Source organism: Bufo gargarizans, chromosome 8 (assembly GCF_014858855.1).
Source record: "Bufo gargarizans isolate SCDJY-AF-19 chromosome 8, ASM1485885v1, whole genome shotgun sequence".
In the NCBI taxonomy this organism is placed as follows: domain Eukaryota; kingdom Metazoa; phylum Chordata; class Amphibia; order Anura; family Bufonidae; genus Bufo; species Bufo gargarizans.
In genome coordinates this window covers 67,944,956-67,968,766 of record NC_058087.1, presented here as the reverse complement: position 1 = coordinate 67,968,766, position 23,811 = coordinate 67,944,956, and the positions used below count along the sequence as shown (strand labels likewise).

The window sequence follows — 23,811 nt, the reverse complement described above, 5'->3', positions numbered from 1 at the left end:
GGAAAACACATCTAATTCCAAATTAAACACTAAAGCTGTAATGATGATATTTCGTACAGAATCTGTGTGTATTCCGGAGCCAGTATACGCGTCTGTGAAAATGGCCATAGACACATTAAACCAATCCCAATTAGAAATTTGGTGCAAACTATAAATGGCACATGCACAATATTCTGGCACAAAATAAATCTTAATATCCCTGCCCCAATATTTTTGGAGAAGATAATTAATATGAGAACAGTGCAGGTCTAACTACCCCCCAACTGATCGACTGTTTGATCTGCATCCTATTCAATGTTTACCTGCACGCGGTCTAGCTTCTAGCAGTGGGGCAGTGTAGTCATCCCATTCACATCACGGTGTATCTTGCCTTTTTGAAATTTTATATGGTCTAGCAATAAAAGTTATCTTTTAAATTGAGGTTACCTTTTGAACAGTACCACTGTGGTCTGTGATTACACATACGGTACATTACACTGCCACTGATAGGTAGAGATACATGGAGGATGCCTGAAGGATTGTAACAATTAATACTTGTTAATACTAAAGGAAAACGGGCCTTAAAGGGATTCTTCCATGAAACTCATTCATTGCCCATCCACAGGATAGGAGATAAATGTTCGACCTCTTGGGGTCTGACTACATTATCACTGTTCCGATGCCTGGTCGTAAAAAACCTGTTCAGGTTCCTGCTAGAGTTCTGTCGGTGCAGTTTGGGAGACACTGCGCTGAATGAACTCCCGCTGGTGCATGTGCGAGATTTTAGGGCCTGGCATCAGAGAGAGGGAGTGACTAAAGCAGAAAGGTAGAGGTGAAGCATTGCTCCAAGGAACTAGACCTGCCCCACAGTGCTCTGAGCACCTCAGTATCACACAAATAAAGACACATCAGACTGCTGCAAGAGAGGGGTCCTGCTTAGCATGGTCAACCCTACCAGGCAGTATGTCTGGTTTCCTCGGCCTAATCATGCTGACAGATGCAACTTAAAAAACTGTTTACAATAAAGATTTAAACAATTTCATTTTTATGATGACGCATTCACTGAATTCATGTGCTTCATTGTTACCTGCAGATCCCACAAACGGTCTTTCCATTACCGCTACATGCCCCAGGATCAGGGGCGTCCTCACATATACAGTCACAGGCCGTTGTCACTATCACTCTCACAGTATCTGTAAATCCCAAGGGACGAATTGTAAAACTTTGATCTGGAAGGCACTTTCTCGCGGTCACTTTAACTTTAAATGTTATCTGAAAGTCACAGAATTTATAATGAAGAACAAAAATATAACTTTTGCAACTGTTAATATATAAATCGGTCATAAATCATACTGCATAACTTAAACCATGGTCTAGAATATCTAGAATAATATTATAATAACCCTTAACCCCTTCAGTACTGCACCACTTTTCACCTTAGAGAGGACCTTTCATCGGTCCAAACATTGTGAACTAAGTATCATGGCATATACAGCGGCGCCCAGGGATCTCACTGCACTTACTATTATCCCTGGGCGCCTCTCCGTTCTCCTGCTTTGCCCTTCGGTATGTTTGGTCACTTGGTTATAGTAGGCGGAGACTGCCCTTGTTCTCCTGGGCGTCTCCTTCTCCCAGGCTGTAGCGCTGGCCAATCGCAGCGCAGAGCTCACAGCCTGGGAGAAAAAAAACTCCCAGGCTGTGAGCTCTGTGCTGCGATTGGCCAGCGCTAAAGCCTGGGAGAAGAAGACGCCCAGCAGAACAAGGGCAGGCTCCTCCTACTATAACCAAGTCCCCTAAGTCTCCGCCTACTATAACCAAGTCCCCGAACATACCGGAGGGCATAGCGGCACCCAGGGATAATAGTAAGTGCAGTGAGATCCCTGGGCGCCGCTGTACAGATCATGATACTTAGTTAACAATGTTTGGACCGATGAAAGGTTCTTTTTAAGTCCCAGGCCGATTTTTGCAAATCTGACATGCTTCACTTGATATGGTAATAACTTTGGAACGCTTTGGCCCCTTTCACACGGACAAGAATTCCGTGCGGGTGCAATGTGTGAGGTCAATGCATTGCACCCGCACTGAATTCGGCCGCACATTCACTTCAATAGGCTGTTCAGATGAACGTTGATTTTCACGTATCACTTGTGTGTTGCATGGAAATCACAGCATGTTCTACATTCTGCATTTTTCACGCAAAGCAGGCCTCATAGAAATGAATGGGGATGTGTGAAAATCGCAAGCATCCGCAATCAAGTGTGGATGCGGTGCGATTTTCACGCATGGTTGTTTGGAGATGATAGGGATGAGCAACCCTATTAAAGTCAATTTACTGTATTATCTTCTATCTTCAGCAGGACCTGCGCTGACGTCACCACGTGGTGAGCGCGATTACGTCATTAAAGGTCCTTTGACAGGTCCTGAAAGAAGAAGATGCCGGCTGTGCGAACAAGTGGATAAGGTGAGTTAATTTTTTTTATTTTTTAACCCCTCATGCCATATTTTAGTAAGCATTCTGTATTAAGAATGCTAATATTTTCCCTTAATAAAATCTACAGAACACCTAACTCAAACCCGAACTTCAGTGAAGAAGTCCGGGTTCAGGTCTGGGTACCACAATCAGTTTTTTCTCACTCGCGTGCAAAATGCATTGCACTTGCGCGAATCCTTCTGTGATTTGCGTCCCCACCTATCCCTTGGTTGAACTTGATGGACGTTTGTCTTTTTTCAACCGTATTAACTATGTAACTATGGGCAATGCAACGCAATCGCAATCAAAACTGACTGAAATTGCGTACGCACATGCACGATTTTCCCTGATCGCAAACGCAATGCATCTGGACCTAACTGGACACCCTCGTCTGCTTGTTTTCTCATGACACATTGTACTTCATGACAGTCATGAATTTGAGTAAATATATTTCACCTTTATTTACGAAAAAAATCAAATTTTTACCCAAAATTTCAAAAAATTTGCAATTTTCTAAATTTTTAATTCTCTGCTTTTAAAACAGAAAGTGATAGCTCATAAAATATTTATTACTTAACATTCCCCATATGGCTGCTTTATGTTGGCATCATTTTGTAAATGCCATTTTATTTTTTTAGGACATTAGAAGGCTTAGAAGTTTAGAAGCAATCTTTAAAATTTTCAACAAATTTTCCAAAACCATTTTTTTAAGCACCAATTCAGTTATACAGTGATTTTGATTTGGGGCTTACGTATTAGAAACCACCCATAAATGACCCCATTTTAGAAACTACACCCCTCAAATTATCCAAAGCTGATATTACAAACTTTGTTAACCCTTGAGGTGTTCCACAAGAATTAAAGGAAAATGGAGGTAGATTTTTATACTTTTTTGGTAGAATTTTTATGTTAATCAATTTTTTTCTTGCAACACAGCAAAATAAACCTCAATATATATTACTCTGATTCTAAAGTTTACAGAAATACACCATATGTGGTGGTAAACTGCTCTATGGGCACAAGGCAGTGGTCCGAAAGAAAGGAGCGCCATATGGATTTTGGTGGCAGATTTTGCTACAATGGTTTTTAGGCACCATTTTGTATTTGAAGAGACCCTGACGTATCCCTACAGTGGAAATCCTCAAAAAGTGACCCCATTTTGGAAACTACACCCTTTAAAGAATATATTAAGGGGGGTACTGAGCACTTTGACCCCCTAAGCGTTTTACGAAATTTGGAAACACTTGGCTATGAAAATTAAAAGTTTTCTTTCTTCCGATAAAATGTTGCTTTAGCACCAAATTTTTCATTTTCACAAGGGGTAACAGGAGAAAAAGCACCCCATAATTTGTTACCCATTTTCTCCTGAATACACCAACACCCCATATGTGGTGGTAAACTGCTGGGGGGGCACATGGCACGACTCAGAATGGAAGGAGCCCCAATATGGCTTTTGCAGCGCAGATTTTTATGGATTGGTTTATGGGTGATATTGGTTTTTATTGTTTAAGTGATTGTCTTATGTAGGGGCTCATTTTTTGCAGGATAGGGTTATGTTTTCATTGGTACCATTTTGGGGTACATATCACTTTTTGATTGCTTGTTATTACACTTTTCTGAGGCAAATTGATGGAATAGTTTTGGAATAGTTTTGGAATAGTTTTTTTACAGCATTCACCTGACTGGGCATATAATGTGATATTTGTATAGAGCAGGTTGTTACGAATGTGGCGATACCTAATATGTCTATCATTTTTATTTTTGTTAGGCTTTACACAGTGAAAGCATTTTTGAACAGAATAAAAAATTGTTTTTGTGTTGCCATTTTCTGAGAGCCATAGTTTTTTTATTTTTTGGGCAATAGTCTTAGGTTGGGTCTAATTTTTTGTGGGATGAGATGATGGTTTGATTGGCACCATTTTGGGCTAAATACGCCTTTTTGATCACTTGGTATTACACTTTTTGTGAGGCAAGGTGACCAGAAAATGGCTGTTTTGGCACTGTTTTTATTTTTTTATTTTTTACGGCATTCACCTGACGGGGTGGATCTTGTGATATTTTTATAGAGCCAGTCAATAAGGATGCGATACCTAATATGTCTACTTTTCTCTTTTTCCCTATTTTTTACAACTTTTTTTAACTTTATTTTGGGAAAAGGATGCTTTTTTTTTTTACTTGAAACTTTTAGTTTTTTATTTTGTAAAACATTTTTTTTTAACTTTTTTTTATACTCCCCCCCCCCCCCCCACTCTGGGACCTCAACTTTTGGGGGTCTGAGCCCCTTTACAATGCATTACAATACATCTGTATTGTAATGCATTGGCTGTAAGTGTATTACTCAGTGTAATACACTTACAGCCTGCTTCCTGTGAGATCCAGGGGGCTGGATCTCACAGGATTGAAGCCACAATGCCTAAGGAAGGCATCGGGCTGCCTTCCAAGCCATCATGTCCCTTTCACAGCAGCACGGGGACCCGATGGACATTGGGACCAGTCAGGATACCGCAAGTGCCGTGGTCAGCGCTGACCGCGGCAGTGCAAGGGTTAATGCGCCGGCATCTGTGTTTTCACCGGTGCATACAGCAGGGATCTGGCTATCAGTGAATGCCGGAGCCCTGACGCTCCTGCGCCCGCCCAATCAGAGCGCCGTACCTGTACGGTGCTGGGATTCCAGACCCAGTTCCCAGCACCATACATGTACAGAGCTGGTAACCTATTGGTTAAAGGGGTTATCCAAGAGTATAAAAATGTCCCCCAATATGCCGGCTCAGGGAGCGGGAAGCCAGGGAGCCAGGTAAGTATATTCAATGTGGGGGCCCCAGCATATTGGGGGACATTTTTATACTCTCGGATAACCCCTTTAACTACCAGTGTTTTGGTCCTAAATGATCCAACAATTTTTGGAAAATGTTAATCACACAGTGGTTTAAACAATCCTTACATGTAAATTCACACACAAAAAGATAAATAAATGAGACTTTCTGCTTATAAAACCCTGTCTCTTTACATTCCAGTTTGTGGGACCCTTTTCATTGTGGAGAGTACCAAGTAGGCGTAAGGAGTCTTATAGACTATGTATGTTCCTCTGGGAAAAAAAAAAAATGCAAATTATCCCTATTTGCAAAAAAGAAAAAAGTTATGCTTTTGGCACCACCTATTGGAAGACAGCTGTCCTATAAGTCAATGTTTTACCTTTTTAAACAGGCCAGAGGCACAGTTTTCTTTTTGAAGAGAGGACTAAATTACTTACCTTTGTTCCGGCAGAGCATTGCATGACCTATAAGACTCCTTACACCTACTAGACACTTTACACAAGAAGAAATAGTACCCCTTCACAAAGGTATCTCATCCAGCTAAGTTATCTCTCTCTGCTCTGAACTGTTGGGTGCAATCACCCCTGAAACAGTTGTCTGCAGATGAGGTACTGGCTTGGCTATATTTATTGTTATGTTATGCTTTAAGGTCTGCTTAAAAGGTCAATCAAAGACTTATAGGATAAGGTGGCACCTAAGGCACAGCTTTCTATTTTGCATACTGTTGGCAATTATAAAATGGAAAGAAGGATACGCAGAGAGATAGAGAGAGAGAGAGAGAGAGAAAGAAAGAAAGAGACTAGTATGCTACTCTGGGTTATTGGGAAAAATATATGCATTATCTGATGGGTATTCTTTCTAATTATGGAGAATGTCTAGTATGCATGAGGAGTGCTGTAGGCCAGACAATGCTGTTCTGGATTTCTGGGAAAAATATATGCAATTAGAATTTCTATGAGTCCTAGGATGCTAGAGATTGTTATGAACCAATTTTCAGAACAATTTCAGTATATTCGGTACCGAATCAAATCTTTTAAACATTTTTAGATGATGTACTGCCTAGAATATAATACACATAATATAGCTAATGGGTCCAGTATTTCATACTATGTAAATCCTGCTCCTATATATTTACCTCTTCATTGATCTTCACATTGCTGCAAGCCCCTCTCACATCATTTAGAGTATTAACACCATTGGAGCAGTGTGAATCATATAGAATATCTAGAAAGTCTGGAGTAATTCCATGGTCCAGAATGACCTCTGATGACAAGTTCTGTAATTAGACAAAAGAAATGTGAATACCTTGTCTCTGCATTTGTGATAATACAAAGTTTATAATTTAAACAACCGGTCTATTTTAGACTTTCAGGACAGAGGATTTCTTTAAAATTAGATTAAGATAATCTGAATTGACAGTGGAAGGTCTGAACAAAGGCAATATGGAATCTGGTGGGGAACTTGGTTATTCCCCAAAAATAGAACAGACTATTCATTATTTTTTGTATTGTTCTTGTTTATAGTGAGTTATAATATAATATTTGTGATTGCCTTGGCAGATTGTGTATTGATTAATTTGAATTTTGTATTGATGAACTCAGATTTTTGTATTGTCAAACTTCATCTTAAAGGATAACTGTCATATTTTTATTTTATTTTTTTGCTAAAGTGTAGGGCAAGTAATAGGTAACAATTTAGCAATAGACTTTATTTAGCCAAAAAGTTTATTTTTGGTAGAAAACTGGGGCTGAAATGGCCCTTAGCAGCACTCTTCAAAAGAACGTTTCTAAGGGCCATCCGATTAGAAATCCGATTAGGCCATCCGTTGCTAAGGGCCATCCGATTAGAAAAGACTGGCTGTGCAGCCACACAATATGCTTCTGCCTCCCGTGCTTCCCTGGGAGACAGAAGGCTGGGCACAGAAGTCTTAGGAGTTAAAATTACATTTATATTTCCCCTTTCTATGCAAGCTAATGTGCGTCTCATTTTTCCTTCCTTCTGACAGATCAGAAGAAGGGTCAAATAAATGATGATGTCAGCCAGGCCAAAAGGAAAAATAGTGACCCAGTCATGAAGTGGAGAGGGTGGGAACAGGATGAGAAGTCCACAGAGTGGCCCTATGACATAGTGGTGAGGTGGAAGCAGCATGAGGAAACCACAGAGTGGCCCTATGACAGAGTCTGGAGGTGGTAGCAGCATCAGCAGGAGGCCACAGAGTGGCACAATGACAGTGTGTAAGTGGCAGCAGCACCATCAAGAGGCCACAGAGTAGCACAATGACAGAGTGTGGAGGTAGCAGCAGCAGCAGCAGGAGGAGGCCACAGGGTGGCACAATGTCAGAGTGTGAAGGTGGCAGCAGCAGCATCATGAGGAGACTACAGAGTAGCACAATGACAGAGTGTGGAGGTGGCAGCAGCATCAGGAGGCCACAGAGTGGCAAGGTGACATAGTGTTGAGGTAGCAGGAGCATCAGGAGACCACAGAGTGGGAAGGTGACATAGTGTGGAGGTGGCAGCAGCATCAGGAGACCACAGAGTGGCAAGGTGACATAGTGTGTAGGTGGCAGCAGCATCAAGAGACCACAGAGTGACCCGGTGACAGAGTAGGGAGGTGGGTGTCAATATCAGTACCAGCAGAAGATGGTTGGTGAAAGAAGCACATGGTATCAGATGTGTGGCATCAGGCAGGTGGCAGCATCAGAATAGTAGCTGAGGCAGGCAGCCAGAAGAAACTGGTCTCTTTTGTCAAAGTGTTGGTGTAGCACCATGGATGATCTAGTCTGATGCATCAGGCATTGGTGGGTGGAAATCCTGTCCGATCCACGCCTGATTCATCTTGACAAAGGTCAATCTCTCCTCATTTTGGGTGGACAGATGAGTTCTTCTTGGGGTAACTATGGCCCCCGCCGCACTCAACACCTACTCTGATGCCACACTACTGGCCGGGCAGGACAGCTTTTCCAGGGCAAACTCTGCCAGTTGCGGCCATAAATCCAGTTTGTCTGCCCAGTAGTCCAGCGGATCTTCAATGTGGAGTGGCAGGGTGCTGTCCAAGTATGCCACCACCTGCTGGTTCAGGTACTGCACCAGGTCTAGCTGCTGCTGCTGGTGAGTAGTTTCTTCACTAGGCGTGTGAAGAGAGCTGCTCATCAGCGACTCTAGACTCAATTTGCTGCTGATGGAGCTGGAACTGCTCTTACCACCCCACCCTGCCACAGCAGCCATAGCAGAGGAACATGAGTGCAGAGGGCCCCCCCGGTCAGACCTGCGAGAGGCTGGACAATGGCGCAGATAGGCAGCGGCCAACTGACTACATAGGATGTCTCTATAGTAGTTCAGTTTGTCCTCTCTCTCAGCGGGTGTAAAAAAGGCCCCCATTTTGGACCGGTAGCGAAGGTCCAACATGGAGGAGAGCCAGAAGTCATCCCTCTGCCGAATGCTGACAATTCAGCTGTCACTATGCAAGCAAGTGAGCATGCATCGGCCATTTGTGCAAGTGACTCAGGGGGACTCCCTGTCTTCTTCTCCACTGCATACTGTAACAGTGTGTCTGGGTCCTCTGCCTCGTCTTCCTCATTGCCCTGTAGGTCCTCTGGCTGCTCCTGCTCCTCCTCTCCTGTCACCTGTGTATAAAAACCACCCATTTCGCAACACATTGCTTGTGCTCCAATGTCCTCCTCCTCCTCCAGTTCAGCCCCCACAGGGCTCATGTGGCCATGAGATCTAGGCGCCACGTCTTCAGTCCCCTGCCAGCCAGATTTACCAGCATTTGTTCCAGGACATGAAGCAGTGGAATGACGTTGTTCATCCCATAGTCCTGGTGACTAACAAATAACGTGGCCTCCTCAAAGGGCCTGAGCAAACGGCAGATGTCACGCATGAGCTGCCAATGGCTGACATCGAAGTTAAATATGGAGGGTGGATTTTCAACAGGTGGAAACATCGCATATCAGCCTATGTTGGGGGATGCCGTTCTGCCGCTGCAGCTCAAGGACGGTGTGCGTTGCGGTGTACGAGTGGCTGAAGTGCATGCAAAGTTTCCTGGCTATTTTTAGGATGTCTTGCAGATGGGTTGAAGACTTCAGGAACCGCTTGACAACCAGATTGAACACGTGTACCATGCAGGGCGCATGGCTGAGCCCGCTTTGACGCAGCGCTGACACCATGTTCTTCCTGTTGTCAGTCACCATGGTTCCGATTTTAAGTTGTCTCGGAGAAAGCCAGGATTCGATTTCTTGATGGACACGGAGCAGTTCCTCCCCTGTGTAATTCCGTTCACCCAGGCAAATGAGGTGCAGAACAGCGTGACACCGCACATGTGGTATGCTGGAGGGGCACTGTGAATTGTCCCTGCAGTGGAGGCTGAGGACACGGTGGAAGACGCCTCTGCTTCAAGGTGGAAGATGATGAAGCAGAGGTGGACATTGTAGCAGGACCAACGGTGTGGGAATGTGGAGGCAGTAGTGGCGTCACCTGGCCAAGTTGCTGGTATGGCTGTGCAGGAACCACATTCACCCAGTGGGCTGTAAAGGACATGTATTGTCGCTGACCGTAGTTACAGCTCTATATGTCGGCGCTGCCGTGCACTTTGGCAGACACCGACAGACTCAAAGACTGGCCCACCTTCTGTTCTACATACGTGTGCAAGGCTGGTACTGCCTTTTTGGCAAATAAATTACATCTCTCCACCTTGGCTCGGCACAGGCCATCAGTTCTCTGAAAGGTGCAGAGTCCACCACTTGGAAAGGGAGGGACTGCAGCCCCAGCAACTTGGACAGGAACACATTCAGCTTCTGCGCCGTTGGATGAGTGAACGCATACTGTTATCTCTTGGCAATCGCTTCGGTGATCGATTGCTGACGGAATGACTGACTAGGAGTAGGAGGAGGAGCAGAAGCATCAGGACCAGCAGATGATGGGAAGGGCAGACAGCTCCCTTCGGCACGTAACTTTGCAGTCTTGGTGCTAATTCACATACAATGGAAAGTACATATAACACAAGTCACCTTGCTGGCAGTTCTGCCTGCAGTAGTCCACAACAGGCTTTAGGGGGCCTGTTTCCCCAGCGTGCGGCTCTCAGGCCTCCAGCATGGTACAAAGCCTCAGATCCCAAAAAACAGAGACATCTCTGCTGAGCCCAGCTGCCTATGTAAGGACACCCAAGTGCTGCCAAAACCCGGCCAGGCACTCAAACTCCAGTCTGGTATTTGACCTCAGCTGTCTGGAAATTAGCCCAGCCACACATGCTGGGAGGAAAATACCTGCCTTGCCAGACACAACCCCTCACTGTGTCACAATATATTGACGCAGGGCCACTCTTCACCTTCTGCCCACAGATTCTACAAATGGCCATGTTCACCTCCTTTGGCGGCTCAACAAAAAACTGCCACACCGCCTAGTAGGGAATTTTACCCCAACACTCCGCACTGACTGACTTCTACCGCTGCTGCTTCAGCACCACTACTTTCCGGGCAGGGAGGCTCCTGCAACTTGGGTGGTCTACCCAAGACACGTTTGGCTCCCAACCTCCAACTGCTGCCACCCTGCTGACTCCCGGCCACGCTTGTGACATGCTGGCTCCGCCACTGCCTCATGGGCAAACTGCCACCCTCTTCTCCCGATGATGATGAAGCCCCTTCATCACCCAGATCCCAAGTGCAATCAGCTACATCATCATCATCAAGTACTATCTGCACATCACTGATGTCCTCCTCAACGGCCTCTGGGTCAGGAGCCTGACCACTCGCAACACCAGCTCCCATGCCACTCTCCTCATCACTACTTGCCCGACTACCGGAGGAAGTGGCGGATGTCTCCTCCACATCTTGGCTGGCCAGTAGCTGCTGACTGTCTTCTAGTAGCTCGTCCTCGCTGTATAGTGGAGCTGAGCTCACAGTATATAATACTTGTCTGGGTGAGGAAATAGAAGAGGACAGGTGAGGACACAGGGCCTGCTCCTGGGCCATGCAAACTAAGGGTTGTGTCTGACAAACCCACCAACTCTTGGCTGGTGGTGTCTGATGTCACCTGGGAGGAAGTGGATGACTGAGTCAACCATTCAAAAACCGCTGGATTGCTGGTCAAGACACGACCGCTAGATGTCACCGGGAGTTCAGGCCTCTCGCTGCGACTCCTTACTCTGCTGCCACCTGTACCTGTGCCAGAAACATTTAGGCATCTGCCACTCCCCTGTGCAGGGCCTGGCACTTCTCTGTCTGACATACTGTTAGATCAAATAAATAAATAAAAAGGAAATTAAAACACCCCAAAAAAATCTGTAATTTTCTCACTTCACCACACAACGGCTAATAAGCCCTTTTTTTCCCCACTTATACATGCCACAAAAGGCTTTAGAACATACAACTGCAGCACTGAATGGCAAATAGGCCCTTACTTTTTTCCACTTTTCCACGCCACAAAAGGCTTTAGAACATATAACTGCACTGCAGAACGGCAAATAATATATATTTTTTTGCCACTAATACAAGCCTAAAAGGGCTTTAGAACATATAACTGAACCGCTGAACGGCAAATAGGCCGTTACTTTTTTCCACTTATACACGCCAAAAAGGCTTTAGAACATATAAGTGTACCGCTGAATGGCAAATAATATATAATTTTTGCCACTAATATACGCCAAAAAGTGTTTAGAACATATAACTGCACCACTGACCGGCAAATATATATTTTTGTGCCACTAATACACGCCAAAAAGTGCTTTAGAACATATCACTGCACCACTGAACGGCAAATAATATATATTTTTGTGCCACTAATACATGGCAAAAAGGGCTTATGAACATATAACTGCACCACTAAACGGCAAATAATATATATTTTTTAGCCACTGATACATGCCAAAAAGGGCTGTAATTTTCTCACTTCATCACACAACGGCTAATAAGCCCTTTTTTCCCCCACTAATAAAAGCCAAAAAATGCTTTAGAACATATAACTGCACTGCACAAGGGCAAATAAGATGTAGAAATCTTTCCTTGCAATACACCCTGTTAATGTCTGTATCAAAAAGCACTTGCACCCTAATAAGAGCAGTCTGCTGGAATAACAGAGCTGTATAATGGCAATTTGGATCCCCAGTCAATGCAGCAAGGTATAAAAGGATTGTTCCTATTACCCATGCTGTAATCTCCCCTACTGAACCCTGTTCTGCTTCAATACTGTGGAATGATTCCTCCCTATCCTTTCCCTTTGTCTTTCCCTTGTCTTTTCTACCACTGTCCCTAGCGCCTGCTTATGTCTCTCCCTGCACTAAGTACACTGCAAAATGGCAAAATCCAAGATGGCTAAGGCTATTTATAGGGCTGTAACATCACAGGGCTGGCTGCTGATTGGCTGCAAGCATGGCATTGTGGGTGAGCCCTCATTCCCAGAGTTCCTTGCTCCATGTCCTAACACGTGCAGTAGCCTTTTTTAGGAAAAAATGTGATTCGTTACCACGAAGCGTGAGGAAATTCGGATTCGGTGCAAATAGAATTTTTCCTGTTATTCCTGTTATTCCACTTCGATTCGCTCATCTCTATAAATCAATACAATACAATGTGCCCCTGAAATCAATAATACTACAAAAAGTCTATACAGAGCGATCCCTCTGATACAGTGCAAGGTGCCTGCATAATACTGTACATAATACAATGCACCACCTGAAATAAATATAACTATATACTGTGCCATGAATTAAACAATTCAGTACAGTGCACCGACTGAAATAAACATTATTATATAAATATTTAACTCCTTAAGTACCAGGCCCACTTTTGGTTTTGCATTTTCGTGTTTTTCTTCGCCACATCCCGAAAACAATAACTTTTTAAATAAGACCATATGAGGGCTTATTTTATGCAAAATAAGTTGCGTTTTTTTAAGAGCACCATTTAATTTACCATGTCTGTTATCAGAAAATGGAAAAAAAATATTTGTGGGGTTAAATTGTAAAAAAAACACTTTTCTTCACTGTGCGCTAAAAATGACATGATGTTCTTATTCTGTGACTCAATGCGAATACAGCGATACCAAACTTGGATTTTTTTTTTGTTTTACTACTTTAAATAAAATAAAAACCTTTGAAAAAAAAAAATCTTTGCATCGCCATTTTCTGACAACCATAACTTTTATATATTTCCATCCACGGAGCTGAATGAGGGTTTGTTTTTTTGTGGGACAAACTGTAGTTTTTATTGGTACAATTTTTGTGGTACGACTTTTTGATAACTGTTCTTCAATTTTTTTGGGGGGGAGGTGACCAAGAAATAGCGAATTGTGTGTTTTAAACTTTTTTTTCCATTACAGCGTTCACTGCACATGAATTTTTGGACGCGGTGATACCTGATATGTTTATTTTTTTTATTGTTTTTTATTGTTAATATACACTGCCTATCCAAAAATGAGTCGCCACCTGGTTTTAACTAAGCAAATAGTTATGAGTCTCCTATTGGATAATTACTGCATGGGCGATTATCTTTCAGGTGGCAATAAGTTATCTACCCCCAACTGGTGCAATGAGTTGCTCCTCATTTCTTAAACAACCATGTCGAAAGACACATCTCGTGGTCGTGGAAAAGATGTTAGTCTGTTTGAGTAGGGTCAAATCATTGGCATGCATCAAGCAGAGAAAACATCTAAGGAGATTGCAGAACCTACTAAAATTGGGTTAAGAACTGTCCAACGCATTATTAAAAACTGGAAGAATAGTGGGGACCCATCGTATCCGAGGAAGAAATGTGGCGGGAAAAAAATTCTGAGTGATCGGTGATCACTTAAACCTTTGGTGAAATCAAATTGAAGAAAAACAACAGTAGAACTCAGGGCTATGTTTAATAGTGAAAGTAAGAGCATTTCCACACGCACAATGCAAAGGGAACTCAAGGGATTGGCACTGAACAGCTGTGTAGCCGTAAGAAAACCACTAATCAGTGAGGCAAACCAGAAAAAAGGGCTTCAATTTGCTAGGCAGCATAAATATTAGCTCTGGAGCAATGGAAGAAGGTCATGTGGTCTGATGAGTCAGATATACCCTGTTCCAGAGTGATGGGCGCATCAGGGTAAGAAGAGAGGCAGATAAAGTGATGCACCCATCATGACTTCTGCCTACTGTACAAGCCTGTGGGGGCATTGCTATGATCTGGGGTTGCTGCAGTTGGTCAGGTCTAGGTTCAGCAACAGTATGTGCTCCAAGAATGAGGTCAGCTGACTACCTGAACATACTGAATGACCAGGTTATTCCATCAATGGATTTATTCTTCCCTGATGGCATGGGCATTTTCTAAGATGACAATGCCAGGATTCATTGGGCTCAAATTGTGAAAGAGTGGTTCAGGGAGCATGAGACATCATTTTCACACATGGATTGGCCACCACTATAGGCGTGCGCATGGGGTGTGCCTGGGCACACCCTAATCAAGCCTGCTGGCCGGCGAATACTAATGAGCGCTTCCATTTTGGAAGCGCTGATTAGTACCGGAGGACCAGGAAGCGGTGAACGCTATATACTTACCTCTTCCTGGTCCTCGGCTGTCGGCTGTGCAGGGCTACGCACTACGTGAGGCTTATGTATCAATAAAGTTATGTATTCAACAAAGTTATGTACTCAACAAAACAAGAAGGGGAGAAAGTAAACAGATCTGCCAGGATAATGTGATATCTTCCAGGGGGGAAGGAAAGCTCAGACAAAACAGGTATTGGGGGCATATGTATGCATGGTGAGGGGTGTTAGGAGCACATCATTTTTTTTATTATTTTAGGACCGGACAAACTCTTTAACACAGCCATGTGATTGCCTGAAATAAGACTTCTCCATGTAACATTTAAAAAATACAGAAGCATTGTCAAAATATATAAAGGAGTACAGGTCCCCAATAATATTACATAGCTTTCACATAATATACTATTGCACATGTGATGTATCTTGTTTAAAGCAATTGTCTCACGATAGAAAACCTATTTAAAAAGGGGTTTTACGGGAGTAAAATATTGATGACCTATCATCAGTATCCAACTCCAATCCACTGGAAGAGGGCAGTGAATGCTGCTGTCTCTTCCTAGGCCACTGGCAACAAGACCTGGGCAAAGCTCAGTCCCATACAAGTGAATACCAGGCACAGGTGCTATCCAATTACAGCAGCCCACAGAGGAGGTGTGAAGCAGAGAGGATAAGAGAGGTAGCCGCAGCGAGCATGGTGGTTGTACTCATGGCGGCCACCCTTCTCCAGCTCTCCCTGGGCCAGTGCGCAGTGAAGGGAGGGGTACACCCTTTCTTCCCCCGGGGGCACACCCTGGTTTTGGAGTCTCCTGTCTGAAGGTGATTCAGGATGCCCTTGGTGTTGGAGAGTTGGCGTAGGGTGTAAGACAGGTGGAGGAGGCAATAATAAAATTGGCTTGGTGGAAAAAGTGGCAGTTTTATGGAAGATAATAGTGCTAATACACAAACTCCTAGCAGTAGTACAGTGCTTCTTCACAGTTTACCACAGATACAATCCTGGAGGCTGCACATAAGAAGTGAACAGTCCCAAAGCTCCCTGAGTCACACTTAAAAATGTACCTGATTATTCTCTCTCTATTCTGGCCAAAGGGGTGCAATATAGCACAAAAGATAGAACATGTCCTACCTTTTGCCATATGTTGCAGATCGCAGACCCATTGAATTGAATGGTTTCGTGATCTGCAACATATGGCAGGCAAAAGATTTTATGGGGTGGAGGCATGGACCTGGAAGACCACAGAAGGGCTTCCGAATGTTTCAAGTCAATAGGTCCGCACCACAGCACGAAGTTCACACGGCTGGTGGCCGTGTATTACGGACCCACTGTTTTCGGTCTGCAACACGGGCATGGTGGTCATACGGTCACCTGAATGGGGCCTTTACCTTACTAAGTAGCAACCCCTCCCAGAAGGAGATGGCTGGAGAAGACCGACCTAGCAACAGTTCCCATGGGCTGATGTTAACCCTATGTGCAGCCTATAGGATTAAAATACAAATGCACATATACACTGAACAAAAATATAAACGCACAACTTTCGGTTTTGCTCTCATTTTGCATGAGCTGGACTCAAAGATCTGAAACATTTTCTACATACACAAAAGACTCATTACTGTCAAATATTGTACACAAACCTGTTAAATCTGCGTTAGTGAGCACTTCTCCTTTGCCGAGATAATCCATCCCACCTCACAGGTGTGTCATATCAAGGTGCTGATTAGACAGCATGAATATTGCACAGGTGTGCCTTAGACTGCCCACAATAAAAGACCACTCTGAAATGTGCACAGTTTTGCCTTACTGGGGGAATGGTCAGAAAACCAGTCATTATCTGGTGTGGCCACCATTTGCCTCACGCAGTGCAACACATCTCCGTCGCATATAGTTGATCAGGTTGTTGATTGTGGCCTGTGAAATGTTGGTCCACTCCTCTTCAATAGCTGCGTAAAGTTGCAGAATATTGGCAGGAACTGAAATACATACGCTGATCCAAAGCATCCCAAACATGCTCAATGGGTGACATGTCCGGTGAGTATGCTGGCCTTGCAAGAACTGGGATGTTTTCAGCTTCCAGGAATTGTGTACAGATCCTTGCAATATGGGGCCGTGCATTATCATGATCCAACATGAGGTGATGGTCGTGGATGAATGGCACAACAATGGGCCTCACTAACAGACAGATTTAGACAGATTTGTGAACAATATTTGACAGTAATGGGTCTTTTGTGTTTAACCCCTTATGCAGTGGGCGCTGGCATGCTGTGAGGAGGCCGCAGCGCTCACCAGAGCACCCTATTCAACCCTATCCTGAGGATAGGACATCAGTATTCTACTTTAGGAAAACCCCTTTAATATGTGAGTCACAGGAGTGAACAGCTGTTTGATACAGGTCCAGCTTCCAAGACCCCCTGGAAAAAAAACGAATTTGTCATTGGATTACATGTGTATATTCACATATTGCTGTCTCTGGATCACAAGTGCGATACCCTTTGTGCAAAGTCCATACACCCCATTAGGGTATACAGTCTACACAGGAATTGTCCTGAATGCTTAAACCTCTTACTGCTTCACTGACAACTAAAATTACGTTTTTGTGGGTTCAAAACCGTATACAAGGACACACCTCATCTACACAGCATAAGCGTAAAGCAAGTGCAATAGAGATTTTCCTAATTATTGATTTAATACATTATTATATTACATTTATCTTGCACATTCACCCTATCTATGATTTATGGTTGTGCCAGCGTTAAAAGATACCAACCACATTTAACCAGCTACTTCTACTGCCAACTATATTTCTCCAATTTCTCGTTAACCTCTGTGGTTACGTTTGTAACAAACAACTTTTATAAGGTGTCCCTTTAAAGTAAACACACAATTTTCACACAGCTCTAGCTGAACTTTGGTGTCACTTTACAATATGTGAAAGCAAATACAAATCAGTGATACTATGCTTATAACCATTAGTATTATGTCACCTATTCCTATTGTAGGGAGATACAAGGGACTATCATAGATGGGAGATATGTGTCACCGAGGTTTCTGGCCTCGGTGAAGTAAGAGCCAGTAGTGCATGTGTCAGTAGCAGTTGCTGATGGACACTTTGGTAGTTAGTATAGCTGTGAAAAGCTAATCTGGGACGGCTATTACTGGGAGTAATCATAGTGCTGGGTTGGTGACTACTCCCCATGGTCCAGGCCGGGTTTTGACTGGCTTACAAAAGTCAGCCAGCAGGGTCAGGTGGGGTGTGATTACCTGGCTGACGGTGGAGCTCTAGATAGCTGGGTGTTTTTGATCTGAGTGATAGCCGGAGGGTCTCTGTCGAGAGACGGAGGACAAAGCGAGATCCCCCTCCACTCCGTGGGGATTACGTTACTGTGCCTTAATCATACCTGTGTGATGTTGCCAGATACGGGAATGAATTGTTTTTCTTTAAGTGTCGGCTGGAGTAAGCTGATCACTACCGTCTATTGACTAGTGTGCCAACAATAAAAGACATTTATTACTTTAATTTTCACTGCAAAAAGGCTGCTGTGTATTTATCCGAAGACTACTATTTGGGAAATCCTTACAAATGGTGGAGGATGCGGGTAAACTGCCAGCAACAAGGGCTCTTAAAGGGCCAGTGCCTAAATTACTGAATGTATATTCAAACCCAGACGGCACTCAACCACGGCGTTCACGCTGCAAATAGGAAGCAGCGGACTCCACATTAAGCATTTGAAAGAATCCCGGCAACCGTGTTTTGCTTCTAAGTATATTATATAGTATTATTGATAAAGGCTTTGTGTCGAAACATGTCATATTGGATGAATTATGGCAATAGAACAATAGAATAAAGGAATATACTTAGAAGCAAGACACAGTTGCCGGGTTTTTTCAAATAAATTACTGAATGGACTTTTTTTTTTTATGTCCTGGGTTAAAGTAGCAGCAGAGCTTCAACAAGATTCTGTAAAAATGGAGGATCTTATCAAGCAGATGGTACAGAGCAACCTGCAGCAGCAACAGGCATTGGAGCAGTAACGACAAGCCTTGGAGCAGCAGCAAAGGGCTCATGCAGAGGCTTTGCAGGCTCAACGGAAGGCTAATGCCCATCAACCGGATGACGAACCTGCTGCTGACAGAGCAAATTGCAGCCCTAAGAGACGGGGTGGCAGCCCAACCAGTGAAGTATGGAGCTGAACAGAATTCTGGCGGAAGGAAAAGTGTGCAGTCCGCATTACGAAAAATGACCGCAGAGGACAACTTAGAAGTCTTCCTCACCGTCTTTGAGCGGGTCGCTGAGCGTGAGAGATTACCAGCTGAGCAGTGGGCCGAGGTGCTGGCCCCCTTTCTCTTAGGTGAACCCCAGAAGGCGTATTATGATTTATCGTTGTAGGATGCATGGGAATACTCAAGACTAAAAGCAGAAATATTGGCACGTCTGGGGGTAACCATCACCGTCCGAGCTCAGAGGGTACACCAGTGGGGGTTTAAGAGAGGCAAGACTCCCAGGTCTCAAATGTTTGACCTCCTGCACCTCATCCAAAAATGGCTGCAGCTAGATGGTGGAGCGGGTCATAATGGACAGAATCATGCATGCTCCATCTAAGCCGGTACAATGCTGGGTTGCACAAGGAAACCCGCAGACTGCAGATGACTTAATAGGCTTAGTAGAGAGGGACTATGCCGTGGAGCCCACCCTCGCTGCCTCTGGTCCCTGAACTCACCCTACTGGAAGGCCTGGGTTGACGTTCAGAAAAAGGAACTAAACCCCCCCCCCCTCCGGGGTGGACAACGTTATGAGGCCCAAAGCATACTAGAGCCAATGCCATGACCTTCCTTAACCCCTTAAGGACCAGGCTCATTTTCACCTTAAGGACCAGGCCATTTTTTGCAAATCTGACCAGTGTCACTTTAGGTGCTGATAACTTTAAAACGCTTTTACTTATACAGGCCATTCTGAGATTGTTTTTTCGTCACATATTGTACTTCATGACACTGGTAAAATAAAGTAAAAAAAAATTAATTTTTTTGCATAATAAAATACCTAATTTACCAAAAATTTGGAAAAATTAGCAAATTTCAAAGTTTCAGTTTCTCTACTTCTGTAATACATAGTAATACCCCCAAAAATTGTGATGACTTAACATTCCCCATATGTCTACTTCATGTTTGAATTATTTTGGGAATGATATTTTATTTTTTGGGGATGTTACAAGGCTTAGAAGTTTAGAAGCAAATCTTGAAATTTTTCAGAAATTTACAAAAACCCAATTTTTAGGGACCACTACAGCTCTGAAGTCACTTTGCGAGGCTTACATAATAGAAACCGCCCAAAAATGACCCCATTCTATAAACTACACCCCTCAAGGTATTCAAAACTGATTTTACAAACTCCGTTAACCCTTTAGGTGTTGCACAAGAGTTATTGGCAAATGGGGATGAAATTTGAGAATTTCATTTTTTTGCCTAATTTTCCATTTTAACCCATTTTTTCCACTAACAAAGCAAGGGTTAACAGCCAAACAAGACTGTATCTTCATTGCCCTGACTCTGCCGTTTACAGAAACACCCCATATGTGGCCGTAAACTACTGTACGGCCACACAGCGGGGCGTAGAGTGAAAGGTGCGCCGTATGGTTTTTGGAAGCCAGATTTTGCTGGACAGTTTTTTTGACACCATGTCCCATTTGAAGCCCCCTGATGCACCCCTAGAGTAGAAACTCCATAAAAGTGACCCCATCTAAGAAACTACAACCCTCAAGGTATTCAAAACTGATTTTACAAACTTCGTTAACCCTTTAGGTGTTGCACAAGAGTTATTGGCAAATGGGGATGAAATTTGAGAATTTAATTTTTTAGCCTAATTTTCAATTTTAACCCATTTTTTCCACTAACAAAGCAAGGGTTAACAGCCAAACAAGACTGTATCTTTTTTGCCCTGACTCTGCCGTTTACAGAAACACCCCATATGTGGCCGTAAACTACTGTACGGCCACACAGCGGGGCGTAGAGTGAAAGGTGCGCCGTATGGTTTTTGGAAGCCAGATTTTGCTAGACTGTTTTTTTGACACCATGTCCCATTTGAAGCCCCCCTGATGCACCCCTAGAGTAGAAACTCCATAAAAGTGACCCCTTCTAAGAAACTACACCCCTCAAGGTATTCAAAACTGATTTTACAAACTTTGTTAACCCTTTAGGTGTTGCACAAGATTTAATGGAAAATAGAGATACAATTTCAAAATTTCACTTTTTTGGCAGATTTTCCATTTTAATATTTTTTTTCCAGTTACAAAGCAAGGGTTAACAGCCAAACAAAACTCATTATTTATGGCTCTGATTCTGTAGTTTACAGAAACACCTCATATGTGGTTGTAAACCGCTGTACGGGCACACGGCAGGGCGCAGAAGGAAGGGAATGCCATACGGTTTTTGGAAGGCAGATTTTGCTGGACTGGTTTTTTGACACCATGTCCCATTTGAAGCCCTAGAGTAGAAACTCCAAAAAAGTGACCCCATTTTAGAAAGTACGGAATAGGGTGGCAGTATTGTTGGTACTAGTTCAGGGTACATATGATTTTTGGTTGCTCTATATTACACTTTTTGTGCGGCAAGGTAACAAGAAATAGCTTTTTTGGCACGTTTTATTTTTTGTTATTTACAACATTCATCTGACAGGTTAGATCACGTGGTAATTTTATAGAGCAGGTTGTCACGGACGCAGAGATACCTAATATGTATACAATTTTTTTTATTTATGTAAGTTTTATACAATAACTTCATTTTTAAAACCAAAAAATTGTTTAGTGTCTCCATTGTCTGAGAGCCATAGTTTTTTCAGTTTTTGGGCGATTATCTTGAGTAGGGTCTAATTTTTTGCGGGATGAGATGACAGTTTGATTGGCACTATTTTGGGGTGCATATGACTTTTTGATCGCTTGCTATTACACTTTTTGTGACGTAAGATGGCAAAATATTGCTTTTTTTACACAGTTTTATTTTTATTTTTTTTACGGTGGTCACCTGAGGGGTTAGGTCATGTGATATTTATATAGAGCCGGTCGATACGGACGCGGCAATACCTAATATGTATACTTTATTTTTATTTATGTAGGTTTTACACAATGATTTTATTTTTGAAACAAAAAAAATTATGTTTTAGTGTTTCCATAGTCTAAGAGCCATAGTTTTTTCAGTTTTTGGGCGATTATCTTGAGTAGGGTCTCATTTTTTGCGGGATGAGATAACGGTTTGATTGGTACTATTTTGGCGTACATGCGACTTTTTTGATCACTTTTATTACCTTTTTTGGGAAGTAAGGTGGGCAAAATTTCAATTTTCTCATCGTTTTTTTTTTATTTTTTTTATGGCGTTCACTGTGCGGGGAAAGTAACATGACCGTTTTATAGATCAGGTCGTTACGGACGCGGAGATACCTAATATGTGTAGTTTATTTTTTTTTATTTTTTTTTTATTCAGTGATAAATGTTTTTTTTTTATCTCAACTTTTTTCACTTATTCTTTTTTATTTTTTGACCCAGACCCACTTGGTTCTTGAAGATCCAGTGGGTCTGATGTCTGTAAAATACAGTACAGAACTCCTATAGGTTTCTGTACTGTATTCTACTTACACTGAACAGATCTATGCTTTCAGCACAGATCTGTTCAGCACCATGAGCAGGCGTCCTGTTGCCATGGGAACCTTCCCCGTCTGCCACAACTTCGCAGACGGGAAAGGGTGAGGACAGGGCTTCGGGGGGCTGTCTGGGGGCTCTCTCCCTCTCCCATCGGGGGGCTGCAAAGGCACAGCAGCCCCCCGATCGGAGAGGGAGGGAGCTCCCTCTTACTGTTAACCTTTTCCATACAGCGGTCCTGTACGGACCGCTGTATGGAAAGGGTTAAACGGCTGACATCGCATCAACGATGTCAGCCGTTTATACCAGGGTGCCAACAATGTGCTGGCACCCTGGTATACCCACTGTACACCAACGATTACGCAATGGGAGGCGGGCGGGGGATCGCGATCCCGCCTGCCGCACCGCCCGCATCCCGCAACGCCCCCACCGCCTGCGACACCCCCCCTGCACCACTCGCCGCCATCAAATCGTGCAGGGGTGCAGGGGGGGGGGGTGTACTATATTGATTTTAGGCACTCTAAAGTTTCTGATCCCCGCGGTCAGGGACCGCGGGGATCAGAAACTGCAAAAAGCGCAGCAAACCGCAGGTCTGAATTGACCTGCGGTTTGCTGCGATCGCTGACACGGGGGGGTCACATGACCCCCCCTGGCGTTTTAAAAGGATGCCAGCTGAATGATTTCAGCCGGCATCCTGTTCAAATTAACCCCTGCGGCGCCGGAATGCCGATTTTAAAGTTAGGACGTACCGGTACGTCCTTGGTCCTTAAGGACTCGGGAAATAGGGCGTACCGGTACGTCCTATGTCCTTAAGGGGTTAAGAGAGGTCATCTGCTGGACATGTCATGGCCTGAGACATATGGCAGCCCAGTGTCCTATCAGCTCAGAACAAATGGACTGTTCTGTGGGGAGATGAACCTCAATGTTCGCATGCAGTGCGATTCCAAACGTTGAGAAGGGACTTCCTTTTTGTGCAATTAATGTTAATGGCAACCCCACAACGGGAATTTTGGACTCGGGGAGCCTGGTCACGCTCATAAGGGCCAGTATTCCTCATAAATTGGTTCCCGGGAGAACCTTGGGAGTCACCTGCATTCATGGTGATACCAATGTTTACCCAATAGCCCAGGTCACCTTAAAGACAGAAGAGGGTACGTTGTACCTCTAGGAAGGGGTCGTGCAGGGGTTGATGCACGAGATGAATTTTGGCCAAGATTGTCCTTTCTTCTGGAATTTGTGGGCCAAGGCAGTACCGCAACCAAGCCCGGAGGGCGCAGACAGCCCTGTGCTCCTCAACACTGAGCTGGTCCCTGATTTTCCATTCTCGGGCATGGTAGGCGAGGATGAAGAGGAGTCTGTCGTTGAGGAGATAGTCCCTGACTTAGAGGTGTCTAGGGAAAACTTTGGGACTGCTCAGTTCCGAGATAAGACTCT

General features: G+C 43.8%; 1 protein-coding gene across 4 annotated transcripts in view; it reads right to left on the bottom strand.

The window, feature by feature from the left end:
• ITGB2 (integrin subunit beta 2) overlaps positions 1-23,811 on the bottom strand; it is a 137,501-nt gene that overhangs the window by 24,571 nt on the left and 89,119 nt on the right. For all 4 annotated transcript variants that reach the window (XM_044303259.1, XM_044303256.1, XM_044303255.1 and 1 more), the window contains 2 exons: positions 6,398-6,538; positions 1,067-1,251 (listed from right to left, as the gene is read on the bottom strand). In XM_044303259.1, coding sequence (XP_044159194.1) covers positions 1,067-1,251; positions 6,398-6,538 — 326 coding nt within the window. The remainder of the gene's footprint in view (positions 1-1,066; positions 1,252-6,397; positions 6,539-23,811) is intronic.